A 23,667-nucleotide genomic window follows, 5' to 3' on the forward strand; every position below is an offset into this window, starting at 1 on the left:
TGGAAAAAAAAACAAGAAAGGGCCTGAGACATTGTCAGCAGATGAGAAGGTACACAGCAAAAAGCTAGAGGACTGATGACTCCAATTGAAGACTTTCCAGCTGACACAATCCTCCAGTTAAGACCTGTTTTTCAGTGAGAGTGCCTCAAATTATCAAGGAAGTTCAAAGGCACAAAAATAAATTTTGCAAGTGAGACCAAAGTGTGCATTACATGTCAGAACACATTCCCACCTGCCTATGGAGAACCTGGGCTGGACATATTGTATTGCGTGGAACTCCACTTCTTGTGTGGACTATTCACCAGCGATGGAGTTTGAAGGTTCAATGTACATGAAGAACTCCACCCAAAAATTGAAACTAAATCCACCAAAATACTGAAATTTGACAGCACAAACTCATAGGTGGAAAAACTGAGGAATATTGACCCAATGAATTGAAATATGACAGCAGAAAAAGCATTTTTATTTTACATTAATGATAATGTTGGTTTATTTGTTGGCCATGTGGCTACACAAGTCCTTTACATACATTGTATCTCACTTGTAAACAATGTCTACAAGTCACAACTCATTGTGTGTCACTTCATCACAAGCACTGAAAGAAAAGTTATACAAAAATATCATGTTTACAGATCTAATTACTTCATCTGTCATAGAAAATAAATAAAAAATACTATCAAAATATTCCCACAAACTGTTTGGTTTGCATTTTCAATGGATATAGTCATTATAGCACTGTTTAGAGTTATTAATTTTCATTGTTCTTATAAAAGAGTCTCAGTACCTTCAACAATTGAACCTGTGCAGAGGTTTTTGGCAATAAAATAGTGATGAAATAGGCCTGCTACGGTGGGGAGAGGGAGACGAAGGGGGTCTCCTTCTTTCTGCTGGGTTTGGATGCACATTAGAAACTGATCACTGAAACTATAGCAGATGATAACAGCAGCATGGACAATTGACAGATGTACCCCAGAATGCATGGTTGCTTGCTACATGGAACATTTTCTTTGTTCAAAAGAGCTGGATTTTTTTTTTCTCAGCTTTCTTTATCAGTCATTAGGTCAAATGAAGGAATGCAGAGACACTTTGTTCTACAATTAAAATCCCATGCCAAAGCAAAAAACCATTCTGTTAGTTTGATTTTTTTTTTGCAACAATCAATTTTATACTCTCAAAAGAATAACTGCCTTTCGAAATGATTGGTGTCTTGGTTAGTGGTGTTTCGGTTAGTGGTGTTTCAGTTTCTCTGCATAGTTATTCTAAATGAATAACAGTGACTTGTAAAGAAAGCAGCTTTTTGGGGTTTTTTTAGTAATTAATTGGGTTTTTTCTTAAATATATTATATTTATTTCTTTATTTCTGTTTTTCTTTGTTAGGAGAATTATTTCTAATGTGTCACTTTTTCACTTTTTGTAATATATATGATATTTATACCATGTAGACTTAGACATACCATTTTAATTGTGTTATTTCTATTCTCCTTATGCTGTGTATATTATGAAATGTTAATAAAATGATTGAAAAAGGAGAGCAGCTTTTTAGAGTGAATCCATCATTGTGGTTTTCAACCTTTTTCTTTCCACTCACATTCCACTTTAAGTAATCCCTATGCCATCGGTGCTCTGTGATTAGTAAGGGATTGCTTAAGGAGGTATGTGAGTGGGAAGGGAAGGTTGAGAACCACTGGTCTAGACCCAAATATTTGCTTGAGGAAAATTGTTATTGGCCCATTTCTTTTGGAGTTATGAAACTATGCACTTAACGTCAATGAGGTATGATTAAAACAGTGGTTTTCAACCTTTTCCTTCCCACTCAGCAATCCCTTACTAATCACAGAGCACCGATGGCATAGGGATGACTTAAAGTGGTATGTGAGTGGAAAGAAAGAGATCGAGAACCACTGGTTTAAAGGGTACAGGACCGTTTGCGTAGTACAATCACTTGTTCAAAAATTCAAACTTGCTGATCATTAAATAGCTTACTTATCGAACAAATGTTGTCTATATAAAGCGAATGAACTATACAATAAATTGATGATTGTCCACATCCTAACCACTCTAAATATTATTGTTGGCAGTTCTTTGTACTTTTTTTCCCCATTTGTTTCTGCTTTACTTTTGTACTCAGATATTGAAAATAGAAGTACCCTTTCTAACAGTGGCATTTAATAAAATGGAATTTGATTTTTGAAATAGAGTGAAATCTTTCCATTTTGGCATTTTAACAGATGTCAATGACTGGCAGCTCTTGCAAATAATAGTTCTTGGCAGATTTTTAATTAGAACCCCAGGGTAAAGCCTACATAGCTTCACTTCTTGTTAAAATACTTCACCTAGCGTTCGAAGGGCATTAATAGGCAAGTGAAAATGTATGTTCCTCTTTTGCATCCCATGTTCTTTTTTTTAATGTGTGAAAGATCTAAATATATGATTAGGCTATATAAATTTGACAACTGAAAATACAATTATACAGATATTTGAAAAGCAATTTTACATTCTGCGGGAATTCACTTCCAATGTGAATTTGAAGGCATGTATTTTTGGGTCATCGCTGCTAAATTTTATGTCATACATATTTTAGTGGGCTTGTAACTAAATAAGCTAACGAAAGATAATGACAAACATCTAACTAATACATTTGTGGAAGACAAGTTCGACTTGTTAATCAAAATTCTAACAGAGAATATTAACATTTGGTGCTGAGACAAATATAATTCAATACATTGCATATGAAAATGATTACGATATATTGTAGCCTGAAATAAAACACAAAGAAACAGAACATAGACCAAGCTGTTTTACTGCTCACAGTAATGATGTTAATGAATTGGCATTTTGATCTTAACCTCAAAATTATTTTCCCCTGTTGGACAGAATGTCTTTGCATCAATGCTACTGACTCCAAACAAAAATCTTCAGAATGAATCCCAAACAACCAAGGCTACTTATAGTTGTTCTCCAGGGAGGGAATTTTACAAACAAATGGAAATTCACGACTGCAACGATTATCATTCCACGATCTAAGAGCTAGGAATAAAAAAAAGAGAAATATAAATTGAGGGTTTGGTTTTGAATAATGAATGCTTATTAATTGCATTAGAATAGGACTTTTTACATTTGGGAAAAGATATGTTGAGCGATTATAGTGTGTGTCTGTGTGTGTGTGTCTATGTGTGTGTGGGGGGGTATTGACAGCTATTGTGTTCAGCAATAGCATCTAATAACATCCAGATCAAGTACATTATTCTTTACAAGCAGAGGAAAATATTTTAAAATTACTCAGAGCATATGCCCATGTGATGCCTCACGTTTCAATACAATACATTTTTAAAAAATCTATGAGAGGTATTGCCAATGTAATATCAGCTTATGTGGACTCTGGGCTGTGAATTTGTTCAACTATGAGCTAGGTTGAAACCCCCTAATGATCTCTTACTGTAAAAGCTAAATATTACACTGCTGTGATGGGAATATTTTCAGTCTTTAACTGAGGCTTAGCTTAGATAAAGGAGATAAAGGCTCAAGATAAAGGAGCATTGCCCTCATCCAGTTTCAATTCTTGTATGTTCACTTAATAACATTGGACAACAAAGATTTTGTTTCCTGAACACTTTGGGGTGTATTTTATTGATTTTTGGCTAATGATCACAAAAATCACCTGAAAACTTTTCGATCACATACTGCTTTTTAGATATAACCTATTTTTGTAATATCCTGTCATATTTTAAGTCTACTTCAACCATACAAAAACATGAAATGCAACATGTCATTGAAAATTCATCTCTGCATTCGCATTTGGACATCTTCCCTGCTGATCTTGGTGCAGTCAGCGATGAAAATGGTGAAAGGTTTCACCAGGACATTGCAACCATGGAAAAATGGTAACCGGAATCCATCAATGCTGGCCGACAATTGTTGGACACTGACACAAATGAAAATCAGCGGGAAAATATTTTTAGGTCAGCTGAAGTAACTCAATGTGCCAGTATCATTATGCAATTAAGCCTGCTAAATTCAATTAAAGTTAATTTATTGTTTCACCAACTACCTATGTGATGCAACAAATCTGAAATTATCTTTGTGTTCAGCCTGAAGTCGTCCATTATAATCCCTAATTTTTATTCAGGAACCAAACCTTCTGGGAAAAAAATTGTCCAGTGTAATCAATAATGTGAAGAACAACACAATACAAATCAATATTTACTGCTTAAAAACAGGTCCATGTCTCCCCTTGTGACCCGACTTAAAAGAAAACAATACACATCAAATCTAGTCACCCTACCACTGACCATCTCTGTCTTCGCTGCGTTAATGCTTTTGAGGAACATTTCCTGCTTTGGTTAAGAAAGAATACATCTCCATGAAGGTTGGTAACCATGCAGGCTTCAAAGGGACCCACTATCACAACTCAGTACATTCATAATTTTAGTCTATCCTTGAGTTTCGAGAATGCTTCCAGGATGGGTTAGGGTGGGAGGGCATAAACCGAGATTATCATAATTTAAGACTGAGGTGAAGACAGATTTCTTCTCTCAGAGATGTCAGAGTCTTTGGAATTAGTTGCCCCAGAAAAGAAATGTGGACGTGAAGTACTTGAATGTTTTCAATGTCAGCAGAAGATATAGGAGCAGTGGGCCACCTGGCCCTTTGAACCTTGCTCTGTCATTCAGGGCATGGATTTAGCTCCACTAACCCACCTGTTCCCTGAAACCCACTGAATGAGTCAGCCTCTACCAGTTACTTGGGCCTAACCCTAACACAATTCTCTACTCTGAGAGATTGTGCACTCTTTTGCCATCTTAAACCTATTCCCCAAATCTTGAGGATATAATACAAAAAGCAAATGGTGGCACCAGTGTGGGGGCAGGAGAGCAGAAGCTATAGACACAACGTTGCTTTGAAGGATTCAGCTGCCTAGTCCTCATGCTGGCAGCTCCATTCAGGCATTAAATGGTCTGTTAAAGGAGTCAACGGTGTTTTTAAACTAAAATTCTACAACCAAGGGTATATGCCCAAGATGGCAGTGCCTGTGCTTGGCGCCAAACACAAGGGGTTGCAGACTCTGGGGAGCAGCAAACCAGCAGTGGGCACCAGAAACAAGAATAACCTCCGTTGAGAAGGAGAAGCAGAGGACACTCAACAGGATGGTGATCATGGTGGCGGACCAGCGAGAGGCTCATCAAGTGAGGAATCCAGCTAGGCTGCAGATGACACGCGGTCGGGGAGTCCCGAAGCCAGGATTTGAGAAGGTGCTGAGGGCAAGAAGGGCTTCAGGCACTGAAGGCTTCCTGATCACGTTGGAGGTTTGGATCTGGAGGTCGGCTTGCCAATGGTTCGCAAAGGAGTCTTTGCGGCTATGGGAGCGCTGGAGGTGAATCCACTCAATGGCTCTGAAAGGACTCTCTTTTACTTCTCTTTCTTTCTTAAGGGGAACCAGGCATCACTAATGGGAACTCTTTGTTAGCCTTACAGCAGGCTGAAGGTAATTTCATGTAATAGTAGGTGTTTTGTTCTATTACATGACAACAAAGGAATCTTGAATATGTCCCCTGGTTTTTGAATCCCCTCCCAATGAAAACAACTTCCCTGTTTCTAACTCATCTGTTTCTTTCATAGGTCTTGATAAGATCCACCCCCCACCCCCGAACATATCCTTCTAAGTTCCAAAGGAAATAATTCCATTACTTAATTGCTCCTGATCAAATAACTCCTTCATTTCCAGAACCTCCTCTGCGTCACCTCCAAAGTATAATCTTTGTCTAGTACACAGACCAGAACTGCAGACAGTACTCCAGGTGTCACCTCACCAGTACCCTGTAGATTCAGCAGAACCTCCCAGCTGTTAAATTTGATCTCTCCAGCAATGAAGGCCAATTTTTCATTTGCCTTTTCATCACCTGCCTGCAAACATTTTGCAAAGGATGCACAAACACTCCCAGATCTCTCTACTGCTGTTTCACTATTTAAATAATAGTCTAATCCATTATTTTTTGTTCCAAGTGGATGATCTCACTCACTAATGTACTTAACCTCCCAGACCTTTTCCCATTCAATCCATTTATTTTCCACTCAATTCAATGTGATTAGCATATGTGGACATACAACACTTGGTCCCTTTCTCTGCATGTTGTGAACTGATCGAAGTATACATGTTTTCCCCAGCTTGTGACCGTTATTGGGACAGAAGGATCGGTCGTATCTCAAAATGGATGCAGTCAGAATTTTGCCTGTGGACATGGAGCTTCTTGAATTTGTCGATCAACCTTGGCGAATCTTTCCACATTCTGGAGCATGCTTATCTTTTTTTTTTTAAAAATAGTCGGGGGAGGTCCATCGGCTGGGCACATCATGATTCCTGTGCACATTGGCTAGTCTGCCTGACAGGTTTGCACATTGGAGTTCGGTTGGCGCATGCGTGAGAGTTAAGCATCTTGATGATATTGAATTCACGCCCTTAACTCTCACGCATGCGCCAACCGAACTCCAATACGTGAACCCACCACGCATGCGCACAATCAAGATGGCCGCACCCAGCCTATGGACCCTGAGACACCAACTAACAAGGTAAGTACACACATTTCAGCTTACATACCCTGTATCACTGTTTATAGTTTATCAAATACAACATCAACCACATAAATTTTGTATTTTTTCTTAAAAATTTGGTTGTACGTGCAGATAGACACAAGTCACATGGGTCGCAAGTCAGGGAGTACCTGTTATCAACTCTATCAACCTCTTATCAACTGCACTCATTATCTCTTCAAAAGTACACCAGTACGTTCATCAAACGTGACTGGTCTTTCCTGAATCCATGCCACGTCCACCCAATGGAGTAATTTCTATCAAGATGTCTTGCTATTTCGTCCTTAAATGATAGTTTCAAGCATCCATGAACGTTAAGCTAACTGGCCTATAAAACCGTGTCTTTTGTCTGCCTCTTTGGTGAGGGTTTTAACAGCAAGTAAGTTTATGGAGCGGTGAATAAAGCAAATTAATTGCAGTGATGGAAATAAAAACTGAGTTCACTAAAATAGACAAATATCACCCTAACCTATGTAATCAACTTTGTTATGACTGTGATAGTACAGGTCTATCACCAATGTATATAGTGTATATAGTTACAGTATCTAGACTGTGCTTACAGCGATTGGCTGAGAGCTTAGCCACACCTACTGTCTGGGCCTTAAAGGGTGTGTCCCTAGCCAGGTCGGATCATTCCGGACTAGTCGGCCACCTGTGAAGAGCTCCTGTCTTTTGCTAATAAAAGCCTTGGTTTGGATCAACAAGTCTTTGATTCTTTCGACGAGCTCTACAATGATAAAAACCCTGAGATTTCAAAATTCAGATATTGCCACTGCAATCTTGGATGCCATGGACAAATTGTACATATCATTTTCAGCCAGTGTTTCTCTAGAGAAGTACAGCACGAGGTGCTTACATACTTTATCTTTTCTGGAATCATTTTGCAAATTGTCAGTCCCTACATAAGCCAAGAGATACCCCTGCCTGGATGATTTGCCAGACTTTTGTAATGTTGTTAGCAACATTTTCCTGTGTCCTGCAATGCTTGCAAACAATTGCTCATTCAAGAGAGCAAAATTCAGACCTGCCTGCTGTGCATGCAATACAAATCAAATGTGTCATTTCAGAATTTCAACTGGGAAGTCTCAATACCCATGGCTCTGCAGCCATTTACCCTATTTGAAATACTAGCCCAATCAATGCTTCTGACAGCAAGTGCTTCACCCACAACAGGCAATTATAATCGGCTTCATTACAAGATGGGTCCTGCTGCTCTGGAATGCCATTAGTATGTTTCCAGAGAAAAGGAAATAAGACTCTCAGCAAACCACCCTGGTCTCTGAGATTCATCAACATATTATCTACAAATTTTTTTCCCCAGCTGTCCAATCTCCAACCATCAATGTCATTCGATGATTTAATGAAAAAAAAATACTGGAAATACATTGTGTTTGAACCGAGATATTAACTCTGCTTTTTTGCCCATAGATGCTACCAGACCCAGTGACTGTTTCCTGCATTTTCTGCTTTTACTTTGGATTTTCAGTTGCAGTTTTTTTTAATTTGCCTTCAACGCTTTATCCACTGGAAATTCCCTGGCTCCCACCATCTCTTTTTTATCCTTCTCTACCTCCATAGCTCACCATGACAGTCTCCTGGAATGCAATCCAAAGTAATCCCAGACACACGATGGGATGCTCTTGGTACATCAGCTTTCAAGTTTTAGTCATGACTGTCCAGCGCAATAAGCATTGGCAGGATGTTGGTTTTTCAGCTGAGCTCTGGGATATGCCTCCTCATGACCTCTGGTGCTATCATTGCCAGTTAGTGGGAGCCACAAACCCAGCTCCTGGCTGCATTTCTATGCCCGAGAGATTGTCCAACACTTAGTCAGAATGCTCACAACTTTCAGATTGTTTTTAAACACAGACGAGTTTTCACCAATATATCTGCTCTAATACAATGTCCAATTATATAATCAACATTTTGTTTTTGTTTCAGCAAAAATGCTTACCCATGTCTCCCAGATGACAACCAATCTTCTATCACACATAAATGCGCTCATCTAAAATCCCCATGACCTGACTTTAATCTGTTCCAAACCTTGTTCATTCAACATTTTTGCTGGTTTTAACTCCAAAATCATTTCAATATTAAAGTGCTCATTGTTATTTGCAAGCCAAATCATGACTTTATTTCTACAGCTCTTTACAACCCTGCAATACTTCCATGTTTCTGAGTTCCTCCGTTTCCGTCTTCTTGTGCACCACTGATTTCATTCACTCCCATCTCGGCCAGTTAGGTTTCACCTGCCTTCTCTCCCCAAATCATTAACTCTCTTACTATCTTCCTTCCACCTATGTTTTAGGCCAAACATTTGATCACTGGTTCTGATATTTCTTTATACCTCACTATCAAATTTAGTCAAACTTTTTGGTTGCATCTTATTTAATGTCTTGGGATGCTTCATTCCATGAGGGACGGCGGATAAATTCAGGATGCTACTGTAATGAATCCAGCAGAACTGCCATTCTCGAGGGCGGGTTGGGGGGGGGGGGGGGGAAGCTTTGGCCTCCGGGGTGGGGGCACAGTGCATTTAGATAAAATCCTTGTTTTCTTTTCATCTCATGTAATGTGAATATGTCTCTTTTTATGTCATCAGTGGGAGAAAAGTATGGAGGAAACAAAAACACGGCCCCTCTTTCCCTGTGAAGCAGTCATCAACTTTGAAGCAGAGACCCAAGGGGTCAGAGCCAAAGAAAAGGTTGAGAATGGCTGCAGGAGAGAAATGGAACATTTCTTCATCGGGATGGTGGTTAGAATGTGAACCTTCCTTCTACTGGAAGCAGATGAGATAGATAGTCTTTCAAGTTGCACTGGACCATTTTATAAGATTATGAAGTTAATAATGGGAGGACACTCATGTTTGTTAACTCTCCAATATAATCTTTTTATCAGAAGTACATTAGGGAAAGTTGCATCACAATTACCAAAATACTTCAACTGTTCAAATGTTAATAAATTATTTCAAAAAAAAAAAAAAAAAAAAAAAAAAAAAAAAAAAAAAAAACAAAATAAACTAAACTCTTTGGGGAAACAATATTTTCACTAATTCACCCCAAAAAAAGCTTTCAATATCTTTAGACTGTAGTTTCTTTGAGCAAATAAAGGAGGGAGAGATAAATTAGAATACTTTGTGAAGGTTTCTTCGCAGGTTGCCAATGCGAGTTATATTGAAGTGAAAAATGGGAAACTTTCCTCATTAATGAATCTATTTGAAATGGAAATTTTGAATCTAGATGGTGGAGAAAAATGGGTGACATCAAGTTACATGTTAGTCTTGATCTTTATTTCCACTGAAGTCAATAGAAAGGTAAACAAGTGTCCTACTTAATATACCGTACAACTCCGATTATCTGAAATGGTTGCGACCAGGCCTGTTTTGGACAAACAATATTTTTGGAGAACTGGTCATTTTTTTTAAAAAGCAGCCCAGTAGCAACAGTAAATCACTTGTAACAGTGTTTAAACAACAACAAGGGAATGCTTTTTAAGTACAAAATAATGTTTAATTCTCACCACAAAAAAAAAACCCAACCTGAACAAAATAAGATAAATCAACACTGAAAACTCAAAATTTTACTCAGAGGTTTTTCCAAAATGCTTTCGACCTGTAACATCAGTTTGGCTCCAAAAATGTTTTGGATGACTGAGGATTTCTGATTGTTTCAGATACCCTCATTTATTCCAAACTTTTCGGAAATGAAATGACATCATTTCGGCTTTAAAATTTATCGGATTAATGAGAATTTCTGAATTTTCTGAAATCCTCAATTGTCTGAAAAAAATTTCAGAGCCGACACACATCACTTCCAGGTCCAAAAACATTTCGGATAGCTGAGGATTTTGGATAATTGGAGTTGTACTGTAGTTAGTTTTGTATTTTGTGCATGTAATGCTAATAGGGAAATACTCGTGTTTCATGCTTAGAAATAATTTGATTTATATTTTTTGATAGCATAAACCAGTGTACTGACTGGTGAAGGGGTAGGAAGAAAGTAGCTGTAATGAAATTTGGTTTAGAAATATTAGAACCCTTTAATTACTGACAATAAATGCTATACATCGGTATTCTGAATTTAAGGTCATTAAATTTGCAGATTACTTCTTATAAGCATAAACACAGAATTTCATGTTTATTGTCATACATACCAAGATACATTGATAGAGTTTGATTTGCAAACAGTCTTGCTGCTTCATAACTATAACTAATTGGTCATACAGCACAGCTATTCAGTGCCAGCTATCTACTAATCCCATTTTATTCTCATTACATTCCCAACCACTCCATCCAGATGCCAGTGCTCACCGTACACCAAGGACAATTCACAGTGACCAATTAACCGGTCAATCCATGACTGTTGGGATGTGGGAGGAAACCAAGCACCCAAATGAAACCCACAAACTCAACTGGAGAATGCACAAACTCCAATGAAACTTAACACTGAACTCAGGGTGCTGGAGATATGAGGTGAGTTGTGCCCCTCTGTGCCAACCACTAGCTCAGAACTTCAAAGACCAAATATCCAAGGATTCAACCTCATTCAAATACCTCCTTTTACTGAAGGGTCAGTTCTCTGCTCCCCACATAGTCCGCACTATGAACCCAGTTCCATGCCGTCAGACACAATCTGATCTCCAGCGGTATTTTAAATTCAGGAGGCTTTACAAGATTTGAGAAAGCATACTTCTGAAAATGTTTTTATGCATATTTATGTAGTTCCTTCAGACTCGATATCAATTCTATAACAGGCCTCAATGACCCTCAGACAGAAGCTGATCTAAATTTTATGTGATAGTGAAACATGGTCAATGGAAATAAACCAGAGCAATGTTTACATACCATATACACTATAGTCGACCCCCCTCCCCATCATTTTATGTATCAGAGAGTCTGAATTTCTCCTTTGAAACCACAGAGAACTAAATACCTCTTGTCATCTATTTGTTGATGAAAAAAAATTGCAAAGGCTTCTTAAATCTATTAGAATCCCTTTATCCCATTTTAGCAATCATTACTTTGTTTGGGAAAAGTGACAGCAGTTGAAATTTGGAAAGGTCAAATCCCCATGAGCTTGTGAGATTTTGGATGCACTGTCAATTTGTGTACGATACAAATATGATGCTAGTATTTTAAAGAGAACCCCCATCTTCTTTGGGAATATCAGTGATATTCATGAGTAGATGTAACAATAATGGTTTTCAAAATGTTCTGTACCCCTAAAGTGTCTAAAGGTGTTGGCAGGATTTTTTTTTTAAACCTTATAATCATTCATTTTAATGTGTGGAAAATTACAGGTTTGAGAGTGAAAGGGGAAACACACCATCCCCTCTTTATTCAAACCTTTACCTGAAATTGGGCATTTTAAAAGCCAATTTCCAAAATGCATTCTCTTTCCTCCACGAGATCACTGACCAGCGACAACTTAAAATGCAACCCTGCATTGTCCTTGCTCCGTACCAAAACTGATCCCTCTCTGTAACTACTGTGTCTTGCTTGCTGTGGTATGTACGAGATCCTCAGCAAGACTGTTTGCAAATCAAACTCTATCAATGTATCTTGATATGTATGACAATAAACATGAAATTCTGTGTTTATCCTTATAAGAAGTAATCTGCAAATTTAATGACCTCAAATTCAGAATACTGATGTATAACATTTATTGTCAGAAATTAAAGGGTTCTAATATTTCTAAACCAAATTTCATTACAGCTACTTTCTTCCTACCCCTTCACCAGTCAGTACACATATTACATTATTTATTTATACTATCAAAAAATATAAATCAAATTATTTCTAAGCATGAAACACAAGTATTTCCCTATTAGCATTACATGTACAAAATTAATGAAAGGAATAATTAATTTCTCCTGTCTTTTCTTCATCTGCAGTAATGTTACTGATATTCTTAAGTTTGAAGTCTTAGATAAATCTAGTACTGTAGTAATGTCAGGATACATTTTTTTCTGGAATTAATGGTACAAACTCAGACTGTTTTAGCCTGCACATTAGTGACTAATTGTGTAGATTCACTGCGGCGAATTATGTAAAGAGCATAATTCCTTCTAAATCCTTCACCCATGCCTTTCGACCGACTCAGAGTTATGCAATGTTCTTAAAAGGGAAATGCAATAACATGTCCTGGATAGGAAAGCATGCCTGATGGAGATAGGTTGAGTGAACTTGAACTTTTCTCCTCGGAGCGATGGAGGACGAGGTGGTGGAGAAGATGATCATGTGCCTGGCCAGAGACTTTCTCCCCAGCGCTGAAATGGCTAACGTGAGAGGGCATAATTTTTAGGTGCTTGGGAGTAAGTAGAAGAAGGATGTAGGTTTTTCCTCACAGAGAGTGGTTGGTGCATGGAATGAGCTACCCCACCAGTGGTGGAAGCAGGGACAATAGGATCTTTAAAAAGACTGTTAAATGGATACATAAGAGCTGAGAAAAATGCAGGGTTTTACAGTAGGGAAATTCTAGGCAGCTATTCAGAGCAGGTTATTAGGTTGGCATAACACTGTGAGCTGTAGATTTCTATGTTCTACATCACAAAAGTAATATTACAAAGGATGCTTTTTGAATGTTTTATAATTAATTTCCCAGCAGAAACATGGATTATATCAGAGAAATGCACTCATTTGTAAACATCATACCACTGGTTTGCCGGAACCATATTTGCACGCAGTCTTCCTCTTCATGTATTAGCTGTGTCTCATCATCAGGTTGATTTCGATCCCAATAACTATAGTCATGTGTCGTCCCGTCAGTCCACTCAAAATTACCTTCCTGAGTAATTTAAAAATAGAATTTAAAAGCATTCTCTGCTGTGATCCAAACCACTGCAATCAGACATTCACCTTCGCTAGTTTGTGTGTGGAGCATGTTTCTCCCAGTTTCTTAGCCTCACAACCATTTCTGGCTACTGATCTGCAAAGTTTCTGTTCACTGCTGCATTCAAAAGCCATTCTACAAATTTGCCAATAACTGCACAGTTGTCGGCAGAATCACAGATGGCAATGAGGAAGCGTACAGGAGTGAGATGGATCAACTAGTTGAGTGGTATCACAACAACAACCTTGCACTCAATGTCACTAAAGTAAAGGAACAGATTGTGAGCTTCAGGAAGTGGAAGCCAGGAGGACACAAATCAGGTCTCATCGAGAGGTCAGCAGTGGAATGTGTAAGAAACTTCAGAACCCTGGGTGTCAACATCTCTGAAGGCCTATCCGGGGATCATCGAGGCAGTCATGAAGAAGGCCCACCAGCAGGTGCGCTGTATTCCATTTGGAGTTTGAGGGGATTTGGTACATCACAAAAGCGTCTTACAAATTTCTGCAGAGAGCATTCTGACTCGTTGCATCACTGTCTAGAATGGCGGTGCCAATACACAGGACAGAAACATGCTACAGAGCCTGTTCTCGGCCAGCACCATCAAGAGCATTAGCCTTCCCTCCAATAAGGACACCTTTAAGAGGCGGTACCTCAAGAAAGCAACCTTTATCACCAAGGGCCCTCCCCACTCAGATCATCTTTTCTCACTGCTACCATCAGGGAGGAGATACAGGAGCCTGAAGACACACATGCAGCGTTACTAAAACGGCTTCTTCTGCTCCACCATCAGCTTTCTGAATAGACAATGAACCTATGGACAGGACCTCACTATTTTTCTTTTTTGCACAACTTAAAAAAAAATCTTTTATTTATTTAATTGTAATTTTATAGAAATTTTACACCTTGCTCTGCACCATACTTCTGCCGCAAAACAACATATTTCAAGACACGTTTGTAACAATAAACCCGAGTCATTAGAAAGGACCCCGAACTGCATTCTCAAGAAAAGATGACTTCATTTACTTTCCAATCAAACCTCAGGAGCAGAGAGAGCAGATATGGGCTGTCCTGCATTGCAGGTTCCCTCAAAGAATGGGCATTCACAGGCTGCTAACAGAGACTTCAAGATTAACTGGCCATCTTTGCAATTGTAGCATGAGGAATTTTGCTGTGCACATTTGTCCATAATACAACATTCTCTGGACTGGAAAGAGTAAATGGTGTGCTCCCTGGTTTTAACAAGGAATGCAGATTTGGTTGTGAACGTCAGTACTTAACAGCCATAACATTTTTTTTTGAGCAGGTTGTGAATGAATTTGGAATAGGACACCCAATCTGAAACTTATGACTGGGTCCATTCAAGTGTGAATTCAGGAATTGGTTTTGCATACAAAGTGTTGTGAAAATATAGAGGGCACTTAACAAAATTACAGTACAGATTCAATCAGAATGTTCAAGGCAGATGTAAGATTTTTTAATGAAGGATCTGAGCATCAAATTTGGATATTGACATGAATCTGCAAAATCTCTCAAGGGGCAAAATGACTAATTGCTTGATTTCTTTTTGTTCCTTTATTGCTTTCTTCTAAGCAGTGGTTCTCAACCTTTTTCTTTCCACTCACATACCACTTTAAGTAATCCCAATGCCATAAGTGCTCTGTGATTGGTAAGGGAGTGATTAAGGAGGGATGTAAGTGGGAAGGGAAAGTTGGGTACCACTGCTCTAGACCCAATTGTTAGTGAAATATTTTGCTTGAGAAAAATTGTCATTGGCCCATTTTCTTCGGCATTATGAAACCGTGCACATAACGAGTCAATTAGGTGCGATTCAAAGTGGTTTGCAAACTTTTTATTTCCACCCATAGACCACCATAAGCAATCCCTTACTAATCATACTATGGCATAGAGAATACTTAAAGTGGTATGTGAGTGGAAAGAAAAAGGTTGAGAACCACTGTTCTAAAGTTCATGTTGTTAGTTCCTCAAATGTGTTTTATCCTGGTTATCTTTTAATTCAAATTCTTGCCTGTTTTACATTTTTCAAACAAATTATTCCTGTTTATCCAAGAGGGAGCAATTCATCTCTGGACCAAAATGGGTGCACATGCATTTCCAATGAAAGCAAATTGAACGAAGTGAACAGAGTATAGCTGGCAGTTAGCATTTTCACATCCATTCAGCACCAATAACTAATGACAAATGTTTTCTCCATGTGTTTTCTTGAACATAATTTCAATGTCCTGTAATGAACAAAATACCTCAAATCAAGTTACGGAGGATCTACCATTGTCAAAATAAGTCTAGATGGAAAAAGATCCTCTTACATGACTTTACCTCCACTGTAACATTTTGGTTAAAAAAATAACAGAGATCGAATGTATTAATTATCGAGATTTAGATTTTATGATACAATGCCGCTAGACCGTGAAAACAACTTTTCATTGTTATTTACCATATATTTTGGCATACAAGTCAACCGGCAGATAGGTCGACTCCCCTTTTGTCGCCTCATTTTAATGGTTTTGTGTTATATCTGGCCTATCAATCTTACCTCATTTTTCAGGCTGTCTGGGCCTCCCAGAAATAACACACAGTTTTTTTTAAAAAAAACACCCCAATCACAAGTAATAAATGTAGCAAATCAAGTAAGTAATTAGGTGTTGGCCCACGGAGCCGAAGCGGCGACATCGTGCTCCCGGCGGGAGCAGGAACCTCAGCCTACCAGGCAGAAGCGGTGACATCAGGATCCCAGGTAGGAGTGGTTATATCAATCTGTCTTTTTTTGATGAATTTAAGGTCTCAAAAGCATATATCTACATATAAGTCGACCTCCTTTCTTTGAGAATTTTTTTAGGGTTTTATGACTCGATTTATACACCAAAATATATAGTATTTTATAAAATGGACTTACCAATCTTCTGTCATGGAGTCCTATCCAGATATCAGTAGGTATTCCAGGAACCCGACTGTTAACCAAGTCATAAACAAACACATTCTCTTCCCAGCTAGTAAGAGAAGACAGACAGTTAAAGTATAATTAAATAAATGCTTTTGTTTCTTTTTTTTTAACCTTTTTTCCAATCATCATCTTCCTTTTCCTGTGCTGTTCTTTTCTACAGTGGTTCTTTATGTAAGGAGAATGAACAAGCAGATTTCATGTGATTAAGGAGGCAAAAAGAGGATTTTTTAAACTAAGCATTTTCCTTCCCTACATCAATAATATAGCTGTCATTAACATAGGCATATTTGTAGGTCTGTAGTGATCATTGAGGATACTATTTTCATGGCCTGCTACACCTCTCCATGATCTGCTTAGTCTTGTTCTTAGAAGAAGGCAAGATGAGTCATTTAAAAGCTAGGTACTGATTGCCATACATACACTAAATTATGTATTAACTGAACAGTCATAGGATCAGTGCAGGGTCTCCACAACTTGCAATCTTGAATTGAAAAAAATTGCATTGAATATTTTTTTGATTTATAGATTTGCAGACTTGAATTAGAACTGAAGACCAAAATGGTGCAGAAAGTATAAGGAGCAGAGTTGCTGGAAATCTGAAGTGAACATTTATTGGGACTGCGGATACAAGAACCCAAGGTGAGCATGTAACATCAACCTCAATCCCCCACATGGCAGAGACCAGAACTGTTCACATAACGATCTGGGCAATTACAGCAAGCCAACAATTTTCTGGAATGTATCAATACAAGAGGTCCTTGTTATGTGTGGGGGAAGCTACCTGCCTATTGCTGGTGGTCATGTGGCCTTCCCGCCTAAAACTCATTCTGAAGTCAAACACCTGTCAGTACATGAGGCACTTTTTTGTTGCAAAGTCATAAACATTTATTACAAACTGCGGGTGGAATACCAGCTAAGTTTGGGCTCAGACCATTGGTCAGTGCACACCTTGCCATTGGCTGGTTCAAATTACTCAGCGGTCTTGTTGGCAAGAGCCCTGCATTTAGCACCAGCACTTGCTCTCTCTGCCTTCTGGTGCTAGTTCCGGACACCACTCCATGCCAGGTCACTGTTGCAGATGTAGCTTGGAAGGGTCGCGGGTAAGGTGCATACTGCACTGAAACTGAGCCATGGTATTGCTATAGCTCAAATTGTTATAGATCAATACTGGCAGTAGAACCATAGCTCAACTGATCAGGGCATGCATATTTCCCTTTGGGTGCAATGGTACCAGATCCACCTCCCTTTATTCAGAGGCTCGGGAGGGTGTGTATAACCCCTGCTTATAGGGTGCGAACAACTGCATCACCTGTGTAAATTAATCCTTGTGTACTGTCTAAAGTTCATACCTGTTTGTTTCCCATTGCGATTGGTTCCCTCGCTCCTTTATAAATTGTGCATGTATGAACCCACTGAATCTGACACTTTCTCAATGAAACAGTCCTGCAGCACATTACCCATTCTCACTTGAGCATAATCTGGGGACCTTTGATCTATTTTAAAGACAAATTGTAAAGTCTGGGCTGAAAAGTTACACAGCTGCTCTCAATCTCCTGCAGGGTAGCTAGTAAAGTAATTAATTGGAACAAAGCAGGCATCTGCGCTATTGGTTAAAGTTGGTTGGTAATAGTAGTTGAAGCTGCACAAGCCTGTGGACATCCCTCTTCTGTGAGTGAGTGCAGGCTCTCTACATTGCAGAGGGGCATGGCTGTACTCAGAATAGAAATCTCTCATCTTGAGAGTAACAGAAGTTCACTCACGAATACCGAAAAAAAACAGTTTACATTACCTATAAAATATGTTGGACCTGAATAAAGGATATTAATGAATCCAACAACAAGAGAATCAATATTTGCCAAAAAAAAATCAAAGCCTGGAAGACTCAATTCCATGCAAAATTTAACTCAACTCAGTTTATAGTCACATTTACACAACAAATGCACCTACCCTAATTATAATTCTGTCAACAACATTTCCAGGGTTAAATTGACAAAATGTAGGTCAGGTCAATGTTTAGTTTCGAAAAGGATTGCACTGACATTAACTTTTCAAACTTCACGTACACAAAACCAGCACGATATTTACCCTGAGATTTTAGAACCCTTATCACGATGTTTTCAAAAAGCAAGAGAAAATTTTCAGGGGTCAAAATTCAAAATCAAAACAGAAACAGCGGGAAATACCCAGGAGGTCAGGCAGCTTCTGTCAAGGATAAAAGTAGATGCATGTTTTTAAAAAGTCAGCGTTGGAGAAGGGAGTGGGAGGAAGAACAGGCGGAATGGTCATGAGAGAATGGATAAAGCAGACAGCCAATGGCAAAGTCTTGCCAAGCGCTGCTCATCTGCCTGGAGAAGGGGTAAATAAATGGGAGAACGGAAAGGAAGGAAACCAATCGCCACATTGTAAAATACAAAGCACAGCAGTTGCTGGAAATCTGGACGAAAGAAGAGTTTGAGTCTGTCCAGCAGGCGAGGCTAAATCTATAATGAGATTTTTTTTTTAAAACCATGTTAAATAAACCCAAGCCAGGGGCCGTAAAATAATGCCTGCAGATATGGAAGTTCGAAATAAATGAATTGAGATAAAGAAACACTGGAACTGAGACATTAAGAGCAGAATTAAGGAGATAAACAAATTCTGTAACTATCAGACAGTCTGAACCACATTTCTCGAAACAGAAAAGAGAAAATTGGAACTACTCAGCAATTCAAATAGCATACATGGAGAGTTAATCTTACACGGTATGTTACTCCAATGGCCACAGCCAGCCAACCTGAGAAATATCCATCCATCCTCATATTTGGCTTCTTGTCGAACAACCATTTCAAAATCCAGACAATATCTTACCAACAAATCCACGTTGACCAACTTCATGCATTTATCAAGAGTTTTCCCAAGTTGCAATACACCTTACCTATGCTCCTGTTCACATCTTCAGACAACTCCGGTAGATTAATCCAACCCAATTTTGTTTCATTAATCCATGCTGTCTCTGCTCGATCCTGATATTCTTTTCAGGATGCTTTATTATATAGACATCCTTTGCTATTGACTCTGCCACTTTCCACTTCACTGAGATCGGGCCAACAAGTTGGGAGTTCCCAGTTTTCTCTTTCCCTTCCTTCTTAAATAGTGGAGTTACATTTGCGACCCTTTAATCCACATGAACATTTCCATGAATTTTGAAGGGCAATAATCATGAGTATCATCCATCTCCAGAGCCACCTCCTTCAAATTATACTGTCAAAGCAGGGATGGAGTCACCTGATATCGCAAGGAAATTGAAAGCACTTGGTGTAATGCCTCTTACCATTACAGTGGTGGGCATTTCAACCTCTGACATGCAGATGGCTAATGGAGGGGCCATGTTTCTACACTACTCCCCACAAATATAATCTGGGCTCATCCAGGGACACTCGGGGGTGGATACTGAGGTTCTCCTTATCTTTGGGTACAAGTTCAGCATCTGTTTAGTTAGTTAGCCTCATGAGTACAGCAAAAGTCTGCAAACACTGAGATTGTCATCAAAACACAAAAATGCTGGAGGAACTCAGCTGGTTTCAGTGTCCGTAGGTGGTAAAGTTATATTATCCTGAGGAAGGGCTCAGGCCCAAAATGTCTGTAATATATCTTTATCTCCTATGAATGCTGCAAGATAGGGCGACTTCTTCCAGCATTTTTGTGCCTTGACAGGAGTTATAATTGTACAAGTCTTTAGTGAGATGAAACGTGGAGCATTACTGCAAATGCGTTTCTGGTCATCAAACTATATGAAGGATTTCATGAAGTTGGAAAGGCTGAAGAAAAGATAAGGAGCAGGTTACTGAGAGTGAAAGGCCTGAGTTATAAGGAAGGACTGGAACTTATTTTTCTCTGGAGCGTAGAAGACTGAGGGGTGATCTTACAGAGGCATACAAGATCATACAGGGGTGGCCAACCTTTTAATTTTTAAGTTGGACATACAGCATGGTAACAGGTCATTTCAGCCCACGAGTGCATGCCCCATTACCATGCTGCATGTCTAAATTAAAATGTTAAAGGTTGGCCACCCCTGTAGGAAACAAATAAAGTGACTGGTCACAGGTAGGGAAGACTAAATCTTGATGATATAGATTTAAGGCAAGAGGGAAATGATTTAAAAGGATCCTCGGGGACAGCTTCTTCATACAGTAGGTAGTGGGTGTGTGGCAGCTGCCAGAGGAAGTGGTAGAGGCAGGGAAAACAGAAACATTTAAAAGCCATAAAGACAGGTGTAGAGGGATATGGACCAAATGGCGACAAAAGGGATTTACTCAATGTGGTTGGCATGGACGCTGGGCAAAATTGGGCTGTATAATACTTAACCCCAAAGATAACAAGTTTTGCTCCATTTTCAGATCTCCAACATCTGCAGTGGAGCTTTGTGCTATGTCCGATTCAGCAGAAAATGTAAATTGATTTCATCATTTTGATCTTTGCAGTAATGTCTTTCACCAACCTTATTTCCACAAACTTTCATAAAGAGAATTATATTTTCAATAATCCATGTCACTCTTCAATGCAAACCTTGCATCTAATATTTTCAATGGCTAGAAAATAAACCTTCAAGTTGAAGCTTGAAGTCATTTCAAATATATTTGAATGTTAAATCCACATAATCTTATGTCACCACAAATTCATTAAATTCATTGTTTCTGCCTTGGAGTCAATACAGGGAATTAAATTGCATAACAGAATATAATCATTCCTGGTCATAAATGTTTGATGAAGAATTTTGGATTCAACTTTGAATTTGTAATGCTGTTGAGATATATGCCAACATACGATTATCTCAGCAGCTGTTTGTTTTTACCTATGAATGGATGCTAATTTTGCCGATCTAAGTCCATTTGAAAACTCAGCGCAATAGAGGTCAGCTTCTGCCCAGGTCTTGGTCTCAGGAAAGAAGCGGAAACAGTATCCATTGAATTCCGTCCAGAAGAGAGGGCAGGAGTAGGCTGGAATGGTTCCAGTCAGACGAAGAGGCAGTTCTGCAATACATGGATCAGACATGAATGTCATACAATGCAATGCCATTTTATTGTCTTTGGACTAATACATGCTCATTCAGAAAGAAAATACAAATCCCCAAGACATGAATGACCATGATTCCATTACACAGGACAATAAAGAATTTTCTCCTTAAACACTTTTGGGTGTATTTTATGGATCTTGGGCTGCTAATCATGAAACTCATCTTAACATTTTCTTATCACGTATCTTTTTTTAGATACAAGTTGATCCTCATTAATCCAGCGACATTGGGACCTGGCCATTGCTGGACCACAGAAAATGCCACAAAACAGGAAATGACCCCGAAGGGAACTCCATATGTAAACATATCAAAGGTAGAACAAAACTTAAAACAGGATTTAATACTGTGGGGCAGTACAGTTAACGTAGCAGTTAACACAACACCTTTACAGCGCTTGAGATCAGGACGTTGGTACAAACTCCTCACAGACAGTGTGGGACTGGAACCCCGGTCCCGATCGCGGCAGATTCAACATTTGCAGTGCCAGCGATTGGGACCGTAGTTTGAGTCCCGCGATGTCTATAAGGAGTTTGTACCAACTGCAGCAGATTCAAAATGTTCCAGACCACAGAGCACCGGATAATAGAGGTTCAACCTGTATTTTGTGATTTCCTGTCATATTTTAAGTCCACTAGTATATTGACCAAAGCTGTTTTGGTCAGACTGAGCATACCTGGGCATGCACTCAATGCAAGTCCTATGCAAATGTTGTCTTAGGCCTAGGCATGCTTAGTTAGGATAGATTCAGACAGATATAAAAGCAACTCACATATACAAATGCTATTCATTACATTGATATAGATTGAATGCATGTTGATGCGCATGTTCATCAGGCAATAGCATCATGAGTCTACTTAACAGTAGTATTTATTGCCTTCAGGAAGATTCAATACAGCAGTAATGTCTTTTTAATGTCTCAACCACTGTGATACATTCTGTTACATTTGTGGCGAGTGTACACTTAACGCTAAATTCAATAAAAGTTAATTTAATGTTTCTCCAAATTCCTACATGATACAGCAAACCTGAAATGATCTTGGTGTCCAGTTTGAAGATGTCCCCAAATTTTTTTCAGAAAGTATGTGAAAAAAATGTCCATTTTTATTAATAGAGACATGATTTTTCTAGTTGGGAACAACATACAACACAAAATTCTCCCGGTTGTTTCTGCACCCCCACTCAAAGAAAAACCTGAAAAATAAATGTTCATTAATCATTCCAAGAGACCTTTTGACTCTACAGTGGGCCATGTCTGGTAGCTCAATTTTGAGGTGACTTAGAAATAAAGTACAAAATAGATTGAATTAAGAAATGAAAAAAAAGATTGAAGTGATAATCATTCTTTTCAGATTGTCTTTTCACACACGATGAGAGGATTTGGTCCTAGAATTTGTTTCTTCCTGCAAACAAAAGTAAAACAGTCTCCATATATTGAGCTATCAAATGCTTCAGTCATGGATAATTCATGCATGCATAAAACTTGTGACTTGCGTACCAATGAAATGCACTAATGCATGGCGAGACCTTTTGCTGACATGATCATCAGTGTTGCATGTATGGAAGAAATCAGATACTTCTGGGATTGACTGGTAGGAAAATCATGGAGCTCAAAGGTTTGAGGTTTACTGGAGAGAGAAGGGATTAGGTTGATAAGGTGAAGGCATGGGCAAAAGATCACACTAGGCATCAGTGGGAAGAAGAGGTGGGGCAGCGGTCAAGAATGGTTGAAGCACCAATTGTGACTGGCACAGAGAAGATGGGGTTGTTCTGGGTTGCCACTGGAGAAATCCACTCAAGCTCAAGTGCAATTCATAAAAGTATCTTCCACCCTTATACTAGACGTCATTACACATGTGCTGATCCAGAGAGAACACTCTGGATGAAAACTGACCGCTGTGGTTGGAAATTGCAGATGAAGTCTGTACATTTGATATGTTGCACTGCACACAGTAAGAGCACATCATATGATCTAGTTTCTGGTTAATGGACAGTGGCCTAAATGCCAGTCAAGAATTTCTATGACGGAAAGAGATGGTAGATTTGATCTCCACAAACATATAGGAAGGACTATGGCAGCAAAGCACATTGATAAACCATGAGTTAAGATAACACTATCAGGGGAGATATAGAGACAATGATTTAGTAAGGACTGGTGTTAATGTACAAGCTCAGATTTATCTCCCAATGGCATGTAAATAAGTAATCAAATAAGTAATTAACAAGGATAAAACACCTTATAT

At 38.8% G+C, this 23,667-nt stretch overlaps 1 protein-coding gene across 1 annotated transcript in view; it reads right to left on the reverse strand.

The window, feature by feature from the left end:
• Positions 1-459: 459 nt before the first annotated feature.
• The window catches only part of clec19a (C-type lectin domain containing 19A), a 39,258-nt gene continuing 16,050 nt past the window's right edge, over positions 460-23,667 (reverse strand). The window contains 4 exon segments of the mRNA XM_069905716.1: positions 460-3,027; positions 13,238-13,370; positions 16,327-16,420; positions 21,206-21,383. Coding sequence (XP_069761817.1) covers positions 2,942-3,027; positions 13,238-13,370; positions 16,327-16,420; positions 21,206-21,383 — 491 coding nt within the window. The 3' untranslated portion in view covers positions 460-2,941.

The sequence above is a fragment of the Narcine bancroftii genome, chromosome 12 (genome assembly GCF_036971445.1).
Source record: "Narcine bancroftii isolate sNarBan1 chromosome 12, sNarBan1.hap1, whole genome shotgun sequence".
NCBI classification, from domain to species: Eukaryota; Metazoa; Chordata; class Chondrichthyes; order Torpediniformes; family Narcinidae; genus Narcine; species Narcine bancroftii.